The sequence below is a fragment of the Ranitomeya variabilis genome, chromosome 1 (assembly GCF_051348905.1).
Source record: "Ranitomeya variabilis isolate aRanVar5 chromosome 1, aRanVar5.hap1, whole genome shotgun sequence".
Taxonomy (NCBI): Eukaryota; Metazoa; Chordata; class Amphibia; order Anura; family Dendrobatidae; genus Ranitomeya; species Ranitomeya variabilis.
In genome coordinates, this window is record NC_135232.1 from 201,725,324 (window position 1) to 201,743,395 (window position 18,072).

Here is an 18,072-nt window from a genome sequence, read left to right on the forward strand (position 1 = left end):
ACAATGTAAAGTATATCCTAGCCAATGCCTTTATTTTCTATTTTCTGTCTCTACATGTCCTAATTTCTTGCATTTCTTTCTTTCTGCATGCATCAGAATGTCTTCTGCTTCTTCTTCTGATGAGGAGTTTCGTCCTGGGAAGTCGAGCATGTCAGTGAGGTGAGTACTTGCCTCATCAGATTGGTAAGTATTCACTGTCACATCTACACATGTGACAATTTGAATTTTTCATTTTTTTAGAGCTCTTCTTCAACTGCAGCACAAACTGGGCAGGAGCAGCGGACTCAAGGTCGGGTGGAAAGACGGCAGCGGGTACGTATACAAGGCTGACTGTTTACTGTATCCTCAGTCTAATATTCTTGAATCTTCTTTTCTTTCCATTCTTAACTTTTTTCTTCTGGAATTCTTTTGTATGTTGACTTTCCTATTCATGCCATTTCTCAGCATCTTTTTTCTTTTTTTTCCTTATGTTAATTGACTAAACTTTAATGACTTTATTTAATTTTTAGGTTCCACAACGGGAGGATGACCTAATTGAAAATGACCTCCTCATCTCCCTGGTCCAGGAGCGAGTCCCGTTGTGGGACACCTGGGATCCACTGCACTCAAACAACGTCACGATCCGGCGCCTATGGAATGAGGTGGCCAAAGAGATGTGGGATGGCTGGGACAACGCCCCGACTCAGGTCCGAAATGCATTTGGTAAGTATTGCACTGCAGTGTGAAGCAGCAGAGATCTTGGCCGTGCTCACACAACTGTGTGTGATAAAAGAAACTCTCAGGAGTTTCTCTCATCACACACAGCTGTGTGAGCATGGCCAAAAGTCCATTTTCTGACCATTTTTTTTTTTTTTAAAAACAGTGGCCAAAGTCAAAACACGTCGGCGTTCGATGAAGGACCGCTTCAACAAGGACCTGCATCAAGAGAGCCGTGTTCCCAGTGGTTCAGGAGCAAGGATCAGAAAATACAAATACCATCGCGTTCTGGCATTTTTAAGACCGGTCCTTGCCCAGAGAACGTAAGTATTTTTCCCTTGCATTAGGTTGCATTGTATTGCCATAATCTGTATATTTCTATTCCACAGGATTTTGCGTCTGGTTAATTATTGGAATTAATTTTCTTTTTCCTTTTTTCACAGCACATGGAGCACAACTGTTGGCCCAGGTTCTGGAGCGGTCTTTCATCCGACAGCCACGGACCCGTCCCAGCCATCCAGCAGCGCTGCAGCAAGTGGGCCTTCCACACTAACTGGAGACCAGGGAGCTGGTCCATCAGGTCTTCCCCTTTCGCAGTCCACTTCCACTGCCCCTTTTTTTGGGCTCCTCCCGGCAGCGGCAGAGGGCATCGGACAGGTCACTCATGCCCGAGTTTTTGCACTTGAGCTCGGTTTTACACGACGCAATCAATGCTTTGTGTGACCGAATGGATATTTCACATAACCTCTTGAATGCACGTATCCAGGAGGTCACCAAAAGCCTTGATCAAGTGAAAGCCGACCTCCAGAGGCCAGCACTTTTTTTTTAACCAAATTGAGCAGGGCATGTCAGAACACCTTACTCCTGATCTCCAGCTGAGTGTCATGCAGGCCTGCAATGCTGCTTACATGCGTCGGTATAGAGGAAACTCTCCTTCAGGCCCTGGGATCCATATTAATGTGTAAAATAAAGAATTAAAATAAAAAATATTGATATACTCACCTCTCCGGAGGCCCCTGCACCTTACCGCTGTTAACCGGCAGCCTTCTTTGCTTAAAATGAGCGCGTTTAGGGCCTTCCATGACGTCACGGCTTCTGATTGGTCGCGTGCCGCTCATGTGACCACCACGTGACCAATCACAAGCCGCGACGTCATTCTCAGGTCCTAAATTCCTACACGTGTGCGTGTAATTTGATCTACATTGGCCTTACGTCTCGCGAGCTCCGTGTCAGGGTCCGTGAACATGTCAGGGGCATTGTAGCAGCAAAAGAGGTGCTCGATGTCTCGGAATTCAACACCATTCTGAGACATTTCAAGGTGCATCATGCCTGTAATCCGGCGTCTTTCAAGGTGCGGGGAATCAATCGCGTCCATGCTGGTAGTAGGGGGGTGATCTTAAACGTACCCTGGCACAAATAGAATGTCGTTGGATTGTGTCGTTGGGTACCATGGCCCCAAATGGCCTAAATGAGCAGCTATCGTTCGTTCCCTTTTTATAGACGCTAGGCTGTTTCACATTGGTGTTCTCTCGTTTTTATTGGTTGCTATTGTGTTTTTAATCATTGTTCTGTTCTGTTTTTTCTTCTTTTTTAGTTTTCCTTTTTCATTTATTTTCACCTTTCAGCGATTCATTCGCATTTCATATTTGTCTGGAACAACTCGCTCTGTTTGCTGGTGTAAAATGTCTGGATATAATGTTTGGAAGATATGCAGCAGTGCTCGTTGTTTGAACATTCTATTGGCACGGCATTCCTCATATGAGAACATGTGGACATTATGAAGATGCAGCTTGGAACATCCCATTGACCCCTGATTTGATCTGCTACTATTCAATAGTGATGGTTGTATGTTCCTCTGTCGTAGTGCCGCACCGTGTATTGTGTTTTTATGATTTTATATTCGGTACCTGTGTCTTCGCTCTGCTGGCAATCTTCCCCTTATCCAAAATGGCCGCCGCAGTGGTGCACATGCACTGTGGTCTCCCAGCCAAGCCGCGCCTCCTAAGGTTTCCGTAACATCGATGCTCAGTACTGGTGATGTCACGGGGGAGTTTCCTCCTTTCTGGGCACCGATGGGAAGGCCGGAAGTGACGCGGACCCGGTTGTCTGACCCGCCGGCATGCGCCGCAACATCTCTGCGGCTAATCAGCTACAGCTGCACCAATGATTTATAAACTTGGCATTTAGTAGTATCCACACAGCCCCCCGAGGAAGCACTTTAACGCGAAACGCGCGTCGGGGCTATCGTTAGGCCACTTTACACAGGAGATTGCGCCCATGGGTAAGCATCACGCATAGTTTGGGGCTGCAGTCTTACTATAGTATATTGGTTGGGCAGGTTGCAATAATGGTGGATGGTAGTATGGACAGGGTTTGTTCCTATTATAGGGTTATTGTTTTTATCTAAACCTCTGGCCTCTTCCTCTACCTTGTATGTGTGCATACATTATTGTGCACCCTTACCAGCCCTATGTTTATTTATTACGTGCCCTATACTGTGTTTTGTGCACCTGTACTCTGTTTTATGTGTGCATTCCTGTGTGGGTGTCCTTTATAGTCATACACCCTATCCTCAACATTTGTTGTTTCACCTGTTTGTATTTTGTTAATAAAATTTATTGGTTTTATATTTAAACTGATTATGTTATGTATTCTTTGGTATGGGGCATTATGCTCTTTGGAATTTATAGGTTTATATGTATAAGGGAGTTTTGCCCCCTGTTAGTCCCCATTGGAATGCAATGGGCATGTCCTGTAGAAGGGAATTTGTTACCCATAATCACGTCCTCAATGTCGGTATTTGTTATATAGTAATACCAGTAGTCATTGATACACCCGATCTTCCGGTTGATTTTAGATACAAAAGTTTTGTAAGATATAAGCCTGTAAGGTTTGTCAGATGTATTGTAATTACTGTAATGATAGCTGGTAATGATTTAATCTGGCACATACTACCCTCTTTCTCATTAGTTTATATCTGCAGCTTCTGTTCTTGCTCTACCTTGCCTGTCATGAAAGTTTAATTCATTACTCAAGGACCACCCTAATTGGATATAGTATGTAAAAATACCAGAAGTTCTTTTGTTCTTTGTACAACATAAAAAACTTAATAAAAAAAATACTAAAAGTGATTTTAGTTTAATACTGTGAGAGAGGATCAAGGTTAATCCAAAATGTGTGTGTTGTGAGATGCTTTTATGGATTTGATTTTTAGCCTAATGGTGTGTTCACACTCATGTGTTTGAGTTTTCCGAGCAGAAACTATCCAAAAAGCATGAGGAGCTCAGAAGCTGCACATTTTGATTGGAAAATTTAAGAGATTCGGCTCTGAATAACGCTTCAAAAAATTCAGTGTGAACATACCCTAAGAGGCAAACTGAAAAGTTTTCTGCGGTATTAATAATCTGATATTCTGAGGAACGCTCAGTAAAGTCTTTTGGAGATATAGATAGGTATTCTGAACTGGGAACAAAACTGATAGGATAAGTATGGCTCTGTTAATTTTGCCACTTTGCTTATTTGAAAAGCTAAAACTGTACGTAGCTCGTAAAAAAGGTGCAAATAGTTTGTTGGGAAAATGTATTTATTTTTTGCAACTTATGAATTATTTAAAAATGCAAAACACTCTACTGAGGGGACAATAAAAGGAGTCCATTGTTCAGATTGTAAAATACCCAAATGGAAAAGACTCAAATGTAGATTATAAAGACCCAAATCACAAAGGGTGAAACACGTTGACGACATAAGGCAATAAACAACTGCAATCAGCTGCTTGTTTGATGATTATCCGTCACTTACAGGGGGTTTCCCAAGAAGAAAGCTAACTTTAAAGTTGATTTTAATTAATAGATCTTGGAATAATAATAATTTCCACAATTGGATGTGTTTTTTTAAAAAAAAACTTCCTTTGCTGAGATAATCTTATAAATGTGCCCCTGCTGTGTGCTGTGTAATGGCTGTGTCTGACCGTGCAGGAACATGGACTGATCATACCATATCTACAGACATTACAGCATGTGAGGTAAATGTTTTACCTCACAGGAATAATTTTGTGATCCCCTGCTGTAATGTGTGTACACTATTTTACTTTCTCCCCTGCCCAGGAGCTGTGGTATGGTCAGACACGGCCATTACACAGTACACAGCAGGGGCACATTTATAAGATTCTCTCAGCACAGGAAGTTTTTTTTAAACACATCCACTTGTGGAAATTACTATTATTCCAAGATCTATTGATTAAAGATAACTTTGCTCGTGGAACAATCCCCTTAAATATTCTGATTACAGAGGCTTCAGCCGTTCACTGAATAATCTGTAATAGATTCTTCAGAGTGCATTGCCATTGACCTTGGACGCAATGGTCCTTTCTACACAGGATGATGAACCCATGTTTTTTGTGCAGAACGTAAGATCATTTCAGCTTGAGATCAAGCATTTTTCTTGTCCATCAGCCTGTTTAGACAGCAAGATTATTGAGAAACAAGCATTCCTAGAAGTGCTCAATCACAATAAAACAGCAGTGTAAAGGAGGTTTAAAGTTTTCAAAGAAATTTTAATAGTATACTACATCTGCTCTGACATAATCTTTTTGCTGTAAACTTTCTGTTGACTTTTCAAACGCTGCAAAAAAAGAAAGAGAAAAAAAAGCCCACAATGATGTAATAATACTAAATAGTATAATATTAATGTTATAAGCAAGATAGGTGTTTAGGATAACACTTGTGCTGCACACAAAATAAATAACCCAGCAGAATTCCCAAATCTCATACAAAAATAGGATTAAGAAGAAGATCCCTCCAATCTTACTTCTACAGGTTGGAATGTCACAATACTTCCAGTACACGCCATCCTCATGTTCTGCTATGTAACACCAGGGACTGACGTCACCATCTGGGTTTCTGGCAAAAATAGAAAGTACAATGAGTAAAATTAGCATGGTTGAAGTTAAACAGTAAGCATACAACACATCACTCTAAGCTAGAGAATAATTATATATATATATATATATATATATATATATATATATATATATATATACACACAGAGAGAGAAAGATAGAGATATATTTATATAGAGAGACATACAGAGTAAATATGTGTGTACATTAGTAATTTACTATAAAAATTCACATTTAATATACATTTATGAATTTGGAGGATTCTTAGGTACTGTATGTACAAGTGTCTATTGTAATTACATTTTAATTGGATCAACCACTTAAATATGCTGCTTTGTTTAACCCCTTCACCCCCGGAGCTCTTTTCGGTTTTGCGTTTTCGTTTTTCGCTCCCCTCCTTCCCAGAGCCATAACATTTATTTTTCCGACAATATGGCCTTGTGAGGGCTTATTTTTGCAGGATGAGTTGTACTTTTGAACGACACCATTGGTTATACCATGTCGTCTACTAGAAAATGGGAAAAAATTCCAAATGCGGTGAAATTGCAAAAAAAGTGCAATCCCACACACCAGCCATTATGATTCTCCAGGTCATAGTCACATATGAGTTCATAGACACCAAACATGTCTAGATTATTTTTTATCTAAGTGGTGAAAAAAGTTCCAAACTTTGCTAAAAAAAAAATTGCGCCATTTTCCAAAACCCGCCATTTTTTGTGATCTGGGGTCGGGTGAGGGCTTATATTTTGCAAGCCGAGCTGACGTTTTCAATGATTCCATGTTGCTGCAGATGCGTTCTTTTGATCGCCCGTTATTACATTTTAATGCAATGTCGTGGCGATCAAAAACGTAATTTAGGCATTTTTACTTTTTTCTCACTACGCTGTTCAGGAATCAGGTTAATCCTTTTTTTATTGATAGATCGGGCGATTCTGAACGCGGCAATACCAAATATGTGTAGGTTTGATTTTTTTCATTGTTATATTTTGAATGGGGCAAAAGGCCGGCGTCACACTAGCGAGTTTTACGGACGTATGAGAGGTGCAGAAAATACGGATTGCATACGGTACAATGATTCTCTATGGCCCAGCTCCTATCTGCCGTATTTTACTGATCCGTATTATACGGTCTTGTACGGCTGTAGAAAATCGCAGCATGCTACGTTTGTCACCGTATTGCGCAAAAAAATCGCCAATGAAAGTCTATGGGGGCGAGAAAAATACAGATTACACATGGACCATGCGTGTGACTTGCGAGAAATACGCACCGGTGTTACAGAGAAAAAAAGCTGGCAATTCAGTGCGGTGTACAGTAAAATCACACTGACAGAATAGAATAGAATAGGTAGAATAAATGTCTATATATATATATATATATATATATATATATATATATACCTATTCTATGTCAGTGAGACACACATATATATATATATATATATATATATATATATATATATATATATATATATATATATATATTTATATTTCATACAGCGCTAGATATCATAAAAGCCGGTAATTCAATTGCCTGCTTTTGCAATCTCCTTCCCAAACCCGACATTATATGAGACATGGTTTACATACAGTAAACCATCTCATATCCCTTTTTTTTTGCATATTCCACACTACTAATGTTAGTAGTGTGTATATGAAAAATTTGGGCCCTCTAGCTATTAAATTAAAGGGTTAAATTGCGGAAAAAATTGGCGTGGGCTCCCGCACAATTTTCTCCGCCAGAGTGGTAAAGCCAGTGACTGAGGGCAGATATTAATAGCCTAGAGAGGGTCCCTGGTTATTGGCCCCCCCTGGCTAAAAACATCTGCCCCCAGCCACCCCAGAAAAGGCACATCTGGAAGATGTGCCTATTCTGGCACTTGGCCACTCTCTTCCCACTCCACTGTAGCGGTGGGATATGGGGTAATGAAGGGTTAATGTCACCTTGCTATTGTAAGGTGACATTAAGCTAGATTAATAATGGAGAGGCGTCAATTATGACACCTATCCATTATTAATCCAATAGTACGAAATGGTTAATAAAACACACATTATTACAAAGTACTTTAATGAAATAAAGACACAGGGTGTTTTAATATTTTACTAGACTCTTAATCCACCTGAAGACCCTCGTTCTGTAAAAAAGGAAAAATAAAAGAACAACAATATCCCATACCTTCCGTTGTTCAGGTCACGTCCCATGATGTAAATCCATCTGAAGGGGTTAAATCATTTTACACCCAGGAGCTCTGCTAATGCAGTGCTCGTGGCTGTAAAACCCCGGGGAATGAATGAAAAGCAGGGGAATGTCCTGTAGTTACCTTGAGTCGCGGTGATGCGCCCTCTGCTTGATGTCCTCATATGAACTTGAGCGTGGGGAAAATTCCCACCAGGGGGGGCCAATAACCAGGGACCCTCTCTAGGCTATTAATATCTGCCGTAAGTCACTGGCTTTACCACTCTGGCAGACAAAATTGCGTGGGAGCCCACGCCAATTTTTTCCGCGATTTAACATTTAATTTAATAGCTAGAGGGCCCAAATTTTGCACATACACACCACTAACATTAGTAGTGTGGAATATGCAAAAAAAAAAAAGGGATATGAGATGGTTTATTGTATGTAAACCATGTCTCATATCATGTCGGGTTTGGGAAGGAGATAGCAAAAGTCGGCAATTGAATCACCGGCTTTTATGTTATCTAGCACTGAATTAAATATATATATATATATATATATATATATATATATATGTGTCTCAATGACATATATATATATATATATCAAGAAAAAAGAAAAAAATGGTGCTGCACAGCCTAGCTTCCCTGGAGTGAACCGTGGTTCACATGTAATGTGAACGGAGAGTCCGACGTCAGAACTGGAGGTGCTCGCATGGCAACAGTGGAACGATGAATGAAATCAAGAAAAAAATGCGGCAGCACTCACCAGAAAGTGTGGTCCAATCTTTTATTGAAGCTTATTCATAGCCGCGTCTTCACGGCTCGGGGGAGTGCAGGAGAGAGGAGGTGAGCAGGAGTGACGACGATCGTTTCGCTCTGGAACAGCGCTTCAACAGGTCTGAAGCACTGAGATATATATATCTATAGATATATACACTCACCGGCCACTTTATTAGGTACACCATGCTAGTAACGGGTTGGACCCCCTTTTGCCTTCAGAACTGCCTCAATTCTTCGTGGCATAGATTCAACAAGGTGCTGGAAGCATTCCTCAGAGATTTTGGTCCATATTGACATGATGGCATCACACAGTTGCCGCAGATTTGTCGGCTGCACATCCCAAAGATGCTCCATACAAGGCAGGATGGATCCATGCTTTCATGTTGTTTACGCCAAATTCTGACCCTACCATCCGAATGTCGCAGCAGAAATCGAGACTCATCAGACCAAGCAACGTTTTTCCAATCTTCTACTGTCCAATTTCGATGAGCTTGTACAAATTGTAGCCTCAGTTTCCTGTTCTTAGCTGAAAGGAGTGGTACCCGGTGTGGTCTTCTGCTGCTGTAGCCCATCTGCCTCAAAGTTCGACGCACTGTGCGTTCAGAGATGCTCTTAGGCCTACCTTGGTTGTAACGGGTGGCGATTTGAGTCACTGTTGCCTTTCTATCAGCTCGAACCAGTCTGCCCATTCTCCTCTGACCTCTGACATCAACAAGGCATTTCCGCCCACAGAACTGCCGCTCACTGGATTTTTTTTCTTTTTCGGACCATTCTCTGTAAACCCTAGAGATGGTTGTGCGTGAAAATCCCAGTAGATCAGCAGTTTCTGAAATACTCAGACCAGCCCTTCTAGCACCAACAACCATGCCACGTTCAAAGGCACTCAAATCACCTTTCTTCCCCATACTGATGCTCGGTTTGAACTGCAGGAGATTGTCTTGACCATGTCTACATGCCTAAATGCACTGAGTTGCCGCCATGTGATTGGCTGATTAGAAATTAAGTGTTAACAAGAAGTTGGACAGGTGTACCTAATAAAGTGGCCGGTGAGTGTATATCTATAATATAACGCTGGGAGCATCACTCTGTCCGAAGCCTTTATAGACTGCGCAAGCGCAAGCGCCGGCGCAGTATGGACCCCACAGAGTGACGCTCCCAGGAGATCGCGGTATGCGTAAGCGCTGAACGCACACCGCGATCTCCAACGGAGAAGCAGGGACGAGCCAGGAGGGTGAGTATGCAATACTTACCTGTCCCGTTCCACCGACGCGATTCCGGGCCATGAATGTCCCCCTGCTCCCGGAATCGGCGCCTGCGCAGTCCGCGCTTTCCGGCGCCATTTTCCTGAAGACACACTGCGTGTCTTCAAGAAAATGGCGCCGGAAAGCGCGGATGCCTGTGACATTCAGTTCAGAGGGCGCGATGACGCGCTTAATGCGCGCCGCCCTCTGACTGAACTGTCACAGCCAGAGGACCCGGAAGACGGAGCGGTGGAACGGGGGACAGGTAAATATAGCAAGTGCCGGGGGCCTGAGCTAGCGGCGACTCCGGCACCTGACCCCCACAGCGCGCCGGTGTCCCCGCCTGCTCAGGCCCCCAGCACAGCCACCCGCACTCTCAGCACCACCACGCACAGCTGCCCGCACTCACCACCGCCACGCACAGCTGCCCGCACTCACCACTGCCACGCACAGCCGCCCGCACTCACCACCGCCACGCACAGCCGCCCGCACTCACCACAGCCACGCACAGCCACCCGCACTCACCACCGCCACGCACAGCCGCCCGCACTCACCACCGCCACGCACAGCCGCCCGCACTCACCACAGCCACGCACAGCCGCCCGCACTCACCACCGCCACGCACAGCCGCCCGCACTCACCACAGCCACGCACAGCCGCCCGCACTCACCACAGCCACGCACAGCCGCCCGCACTCACCACCGCCACGCACAGCCGCCCGCACTGAGCACAGCCGCCCGCACTGAGCACAGCCGCCCGCACTGAGCACAGCTGCCCGCACTCACCACCGCCACGCACAGCTGCCCGCACTCACCACTGCCACACACAGCCGCCCGCACTCACCACCGCCATGCACAGCCGCCCGCACTCACCACAGCCACGCATAGCCGCCCGCACTCACCCCCGCCACGCACAGCCTCCCGCACTCACCACCGCCACGCACAGCCGCCCGCACTCACCACCGCCACGCACAGCCGCCCGCACTGAGCACAGCCGCCCGCACTGAGCACAGCCGCCCGCACTGAGTGCAGCCGCCTGCACTCACCACCGCCACTCACAGCCGCCCGCACTCACCACCGCCACGCAGAGCCGCCCACACTCACCACCGCCACGCACAGCCGCCCGCACTCACCACCGCCACGCACAGCCGCCCACACTGAGCACAGCCGCCCGCACTGAGCACAGCCGCCCGCACTGAGCACAGCCGCCCGCGCTGAGCACAGCCGCCCGCACTTACCACCGCCACGCACAGCCGCCCACACTCACCACCGCCACGCACAGCCGCCCGCACTCACCACCGCCACGCACAGCCACCCGCACTCACCACCGCCACGCACAGCCACCCGCACTCACCACCGCCACGCACAGCCGCACGCACTCAGCACAGCCGCCCGCACTCAGCACAGCCACACTCGGGCAGTAGAGCCGGAGAGATTAAGATGGGAGCAACATATGGCAGAATGGAAACAGGAACAGGCAGAATGGGTGCAGCACATTACAACAGAATGGGGGCACAGGATGGGAGCAGCACATGACAGAATGGGGGCACAGGATGCGAGCAGCACATGACAGAATGATTGCGCACGATGGGAGCAGCACATGACAGGATGGGGGTGCAGGATGGGAGCACATGACAGGATGGGGCGCAGGATGGAGCAGCACATAACAGAATGGGGGCACAGGATGGGAGCAGCACATGACAGAATGGGGGCACAGGATGGGAGCAGCACATGACAGAATGGGGGCACACACATGACAGGATGGGGGTGTAGGATGGAGCAGCATATGACAGGATGGGGGCGCAGGATGGGAGCACATGACAGGATGGGGATGCAGGATGGAGCAGCACATGACAGGATGGGGATGCAGGATGGAGCAGCACATGACAGGATGGGGATGCAGGATGGAGCAGCACATGACAGGATGGGGGCGCAGGATGGAGCAGCACATGACAGGATGGGAGAGCAAGATGAGAGCAGCACATACCAGGATGGAGGCCATATACCAATATAAATGCTCACCACCCGGGCGTAGAACGGGTTCAATAGCTAGTATATATATATAGATAGATACTGTATATATGTTTTAACGAACATTTGAGCACATAAATCCATTAGATGTCGGTTTTGCAAGCCTGCGAGAAAATATCGCAGTCCGGATGCCATACGGATTACATACGGAGGATGACATGCGCAAAATACGCTGCCACACCCTGCCTACGGATGACATACGGATCACTATTTTGGGAACATTTCTGCATATTACGGCCGTAAAAAACGGACCGTAATTTCATACGCTGAGTCTGACGCCGGCCAAAGGGGGGTGATTTGAACTTTTATATTTTTTTTATTTTTCTTATATTTTTGAAAACATGTTTCTCCATAGGAGACTAGAAGCTGCCATAGCCCGATCGGCTCAGCTACATAGAGGCGATGATAAGTTCCCGCCCTACTTTTCAGTTTTTGAATTTCCAAAAAAATGTGAAATAACCAATAAATTTCATTCAACTTCACAATTGTGTTCCACTTGTTGTTAATTCTTCACCAAAAATTTACATTTGGTATATTTATGTTTGAAGCATGATATGTGGGGAAAGGTTGAAAAGTTCCAGGGGGCCGAAACCTTTCGCAAGGCACTGTATGTTCCTGACGTGCATTTTGCCATAGCTTCCTCAAAGGGGTGAATGTGAGGGAGTACGATCCATATGTAGCTTGGGAATTATTACATATGCTGTCTTCCTTGCCTGTGAGTCATCTGTGCCTCAACATGATCCATATGAAGTGATTTGTCGCTAAGCTGCTGTTGTGGCACATATCTCCGTGAATCTCTTGTATGGGGCTCTACAAATGTAGGCACTTAGCACCTCTAGTTCTATGTATGTTTCATTATTGATTATATAATTTTAATAATGTGCATACAGTATATGCATTTATTCTTTATTTAAATAACTTATGTACCATTGAGGAGGCTCTTAACTATAATTATATCCCCAACATAATTATCACTAGTTGAACCTTTGACATATCAGCTTTATTACCATGTATGAACAATAATTATGTATACTTCCCCCTTTGATTTTTGCTAACAACGATTCTCCGTTTTTGAAATTGGTTTTAATCGTGTTAGTAATACTACAATAAAGATTGATTATATGTATTATATTTTGTTTGTTGTAGTCATTTTTATAGGTTTATATTAACATAATAAATGTATAAGACCATCATTTATACATGTTCTTCCTTTTAAATCTACTTCTAGCTAAAAAATGTACAAAAAGGACAACACAAATAAAAAAAATCTGTGGATCTAAAACTACCAAAAGCCGCACGTGTGAATCCAACCATAGACTTGTGTGTACAGGACATACAGAACTACTAGATTTTGTAAAAAATAAACCTATTGGAATTAGAGAATAGTAAAGTAATTTTCTTCATAATTTCCATGTGACTGATACAGTGTATAATTGTAGTAAATATTACACTTAGTACCTGAAACAAGCATGGATCAACTTATTGTCATGGCTCGGTTTGGGGACCTGTTGCTTCATGGTCAGTTCTTCTGCCGTTTGACCTATGAATCTTTGCCTTCCCTGTCCAACTGCTGATTCTTCCTTTGCCACTATTAGTTTGCTCCTTTCCAGCTGTTTGCCATTTTCCACCTTATTTGAATATGTGTTAGTTTCTCACCTTGGGTTCTCATATCTCTCCTCACACTTTCCTTTCTCCTTGTTGGTAGTGCATTGCAGTCTCCTCTCTGGTTCCTCCTCAAGAGGTATAAAAAAAAACCTTGATGGCTTTTTAAAGGAGCCTCGTGTTTATTAGTTGTGTGATTAGGAGCTTTCTAGTCTACACATGGACCTCTTGGGTGTAGGTGCGGCATTTTACTGGTGTGAGTGTGAACACGTACATAACATTATAGTCAGCCCATTAGTTTGCTCTCAGGTGTCAGAATGGATCACAGCAAACCATGAGTAAAGATCACATTAAGGACATAGGTCCAGACATTATGAGTTAGGCCTCTTTCACACTAGCGTTTTTCTGCGGATGTCTAAAACTGTCGTTTTGGCGAAAAAAAGCATCCTGCAAAATCTCCCGCAGGATGCGTTTTTTTCCAATAGACTTGCATTGGCGACGGATCGCGACGCATTGTCATGCGTTGTGTACGTCGTGCGACGTATGCGTCGTAATTTGGCGACACGTCGTCTGGAAAAAGCGTTGATTGTAACGTTTTTTGTCTGCTGCGGGAAAACGTATCGCGACGCATCCTGCGACATACGTCGTCGGCTATAATGGAAGCCTATGGGCGCAGGATGCGTCGGGACACGTCGTATGACGGAATGCAGCGCTGCAATACGTTTTTTTACACTGAGCATGCTCAGAAGCAGGATTTTGTAGCCAATTCACCAGACAACACCAGACAACCACAAATCTATATAAACCTGGCCTGGGCCTTCACCTCCAAATTTGCCAGCAAGACTCCAGCCAGCAAGCATCCATCCAGCCAGCCAGCAAGCATCCATCCAGCCAGCCAGCAAGCATCCATCCAGCCAGCCAGCAAGCATCCTTTCGGCAAGCATCCATCCGGCAAGCATCCAGCTCAGAGGCCTGCTAGCCAGTGTGAGTATTGCCATTTTTCGTGCGTCTATGTGCATGTGTGTGCATGTGTTTGTGTGCGTGTGCATTATGTGCGTGTGTTTGTGTCTGTATGACGTGCTGAATACAGCAAGAGCTAAGCCTGAATACAGCCAGAGGCCTGCGATCGTCATTCAAAAGCCAGAGTCCAGCTCCATCCTGAGGCATGCCATCGTCCTGCACCTGCCAGCGTCCTGCACCTGCCAGCGTCCAGAGGCCTGCTATAAAACCTATGCAGCCAGAGGCCTGACTGTGGTGCCCGAAGCCAGTGTCAAGCTACAGCCTGAGACCTGCCAGCATCCTGACAGTGGGACTCCTGCCATGTTTGCGTGTGTCTGTGGGTGCATGTCTTTGTGTGCGTCTGCATGTTTTGTGTGCATTTGTTTTGGTCCACCTGTGTAGTTTTGTCCATCTGTGTGTTTGCATAGCGTGTGTGCATCTGTGTGTTTGCGTACAGCTGTGGTTTTTGTTGTGTGTGTGCGTTAAGCTTGCGCCTGTGTTGTGCATGCACCTGTGTGCTTTCGTGTGTGCCTGCTTCTGGGTAATTGCGGGTGCATGTGTCATTGCAACTGGTTGAGTGCACGTTCCTTTTTTTTTAAAAGTGTGAAGTATTTACCCAGTAGTGTGGTCTGTGCAGCATGTGTTTTCAGTGTGAGTGTGTGTCTTGTGTGTCTGTTTATTTTCCTGTCATTTTTTTTTATTTTTTGGTGTTTTACTGTTGAAACCATTTCCAGTTGATGTACTTGTATTTAAAATAAAGAGCATTTTAGCTCCTATTGTGATGGTAAAAAAAAAAGGAAACTAAAAAAGAAGTAATAAAATTTTTATTAAAAATGTCCGTAGTATCATTTCACAAAGGTCAATTTCAAAGTGGTGTATAGTGTTGAGCGATACCGTCCGATACTTGAAAGTATCGGTATCGGAAAGTATCGGCCGATACCGGCAAAGTATCGGATCCAATCCGATACCGATACCCGATACCAATACAAGTCAATGGGACTCAAGTATCGGACGGTATTCCTGATGGTTCCCAGGGTCTGAAGGAGAGGAAACTCTCCTTCAGGCCCTGGGATCCATATCAATGTGTAAAAGAAAGAATTAAAATAAAAAATATCGCTATACTCACCCTCCGACGCAGCCTGGACCTCAGCGAGGGAACCGGCAGCGTTGTTTGTTTAAAATTCGCGCTTTTACTTGGTTACGTGAAGTCCCGGCTTGTGATTGGTCAGGGCGGCCATGTTGCCGGGACGCGGACCAATCACAGCAAGCCGTGACGAAATTACGTCACGGCTTGCTGTGATTGGTCCGCGTCCCGGCAACATGGCCGCCATTAACCAATCACAAGCCGGGACGTCACGGGAGGCTGGACATGCGCCCATTTTAAAATGGGCGCGTGTCCAGCCTCCCGTGACGTCCCGGCTTGTGATTGGTTGCGCCGCGGTCAACCAATCACAAGCCGGGAGGCTGGACACGCGCGCATTTTAAAATTTTAAAATGGGCGCGTGTCCAGCCTCCCGTGACGTCCCGGCTTGTGATTGGTTGCGCCGCGGTCAACCAATCACAAGCCGGGAGGCTGGACACGCGCGCATTTTAAAATTTTAAAATGGGCGCGTGTCCAGCCTCCCGGCTTGTGATTGGTTGACCGCGGCGCAACCAATCACAAGCCGGGACGTCACGGGAGGCTGGACACGCGCCCATTTTAAAATGCGCGCGTGTCCAGCCTCCCGTGACGTCACGGCTTGTGATTGGTTAATGGCGGCCATGTTGCCGGGACGCGGACCAATCACAAAGCCGGGACGTAATTTTAAAATCCTTAAGGACCTGAAATTACGTCACGGCTTGCTGTGATTGGTTGCGTCTCCCATGTGACTGCGACGCAACCAATCACAACGCCGGAACGTAATTTTAAAATCCTGAAGGACCTGAAATTACGTCACGGCTTGCTGTGATTGGTCGCGTCGCGGTCACATGGGCGGCACGCAACCAATCACAAGCCGGGACTCACGTAAAGGAAAGAAAAGCGCGAATTTTAAACAAAGAACGCTGCCGCTTCCCTCGGTAAGGTGCAGGCTGCGTCGGAGAGGTGAGTATAGCAATATTTTTTATTTTAATTCTCTCTTTTACACATTTTTACATTAATGTTGTTTCGATACCGATACCCGATATCACAAAAATATCGGATCTCGGTATCGGAATTCCGATACAGCAAGTATCGGCCGATACCCGATACTTGCAGTATCGGAATGCTCAACACTAGTGGTGTATGTAAAAATGGCCACACATGCATTACTGTGTTGGTTCAGGTTTTATTTTTTACGATAAAAGGTAATCTTAAATTTTTAAAATGTAATCTTATTTTTAAAGGGATCTTTTCTAAATCTCTTTTCTAAATCACATATCTACATTTTGAACTGGTGTGTAGGTTTTTCAATTTTACAAGAGGTTTTTTTTTTTGGGTGGTGGTAGGGTGAAATGGTTTTACAGCTTGCACATACTATTGCAGTAGGGAATCCAGCTCATACTGGTGTGTATTGGGTCAATTTTTTGGGGTGGTTTGCTCAGATAATTTCAGCAGGGTGGTTCTTAAAATTATTACATTACCGAGTTTGGGGGGTGATTGTCCCCCAGAGGGACCACAGCCGCCTTCCCAGAGGGACCACAGCTGTTTTGCTGATGTAAGTATTAATTTCACACAGACCCTACAGCTTCAATTTCAATGTTTACATTACATTACAAGGGTTTTTATACTTGCAGAGCTACCAGGGACCACAGCCGCCTTCCCAGAGGGACCACAGCCGCATTCCCAGAGGGACCACAGCCGCATTCCCAGAGGGACCACAGCCGCCAGTGCGGGGAAAAAATGTCTTCTTCTGATGAGAGCCCTTCTCCACAGCGACAGCATGTTGCGGTAATTTTCAAATTTTAAAGTTTTTGGTGCTATACTTAAAATGTTGGTTATTAACTATATGCATTACTTATGTTTTCACAGGAAGCTGAAGCTGGCGAGGGCCTCACAGAAGGAGACGAGATGGGTGGAGAAATGTCAGGAGGGAGCGAACAGAGTGTAAGTTGTGCAGAAACAGATGCTTCACACATAACAGTGCACCCAACACATACAAAATACTTCATCATACATCACAGTACACATACAACATATGCCTACTTCAAAACTAATTTTTTTTTTAGTCTGCTGCACCAGAAGTTCCTCCCAGCAGCAGGTCCCAGAGTCGGCGTCGTTATCGTCGCCGCGGTCAGGCAGCAGTGAGTTTATTTTTGGGGGAACTTGTTAATTTGTAGTTTAAAGTGTACACATTTTTTTTTAATTATTTTTAATCTTTTCACAGGTTTCACAGCAGGCTCTAGAGTCAGATGAGGAACAGGGAACAGATGTGGACCCGGGAATAGATGTGGACCTTCTCATCGAGGAGGTCCATGAGCGGAAGCCGCTGTGGAATATGGCTGACCGCAGGCATTCAGACAAGTACCTTACACGTCGGCTCTGGTTAGAAGTCTGTCATAATGTCATCACCAACTGGGAGGACCTAAGTTCAAGGCAGCAGACTCTTGAACGTAAGTAGTCAAATTTCAGTAATTTCTGGAGCTGGTCGGAATGTGTTGTAATTATTCCTTTTTTTTTTTTTGCTTTACAGGTG

At 45.1% G+C, this 18,072-nt stretch overlaps 1 protein-coding gene across 1 annotated transcript in view; it reads right to left on the reverse strand.

Annotated features, from left to right (window-relative positions):
• The window catches only part of KREMEN1 (kringle containing transmembrane protein 1), a 236,856-nt gene that overhangs the window by 75,938 nt on the left and 142,846 nt on the right, over window positions 1–18,072 (reverse strand). The window contains exon 3 of the mRNA XM_077292060.1: window positions 5,503–5,594. Coding sequence (XP_077148175.1) covers window positions 5,503–5,594 — 92 coding nt within the window. The remainder of the gene's footprint in view (window positions 1–5,502; window positions 5,595–18,072) is intronic.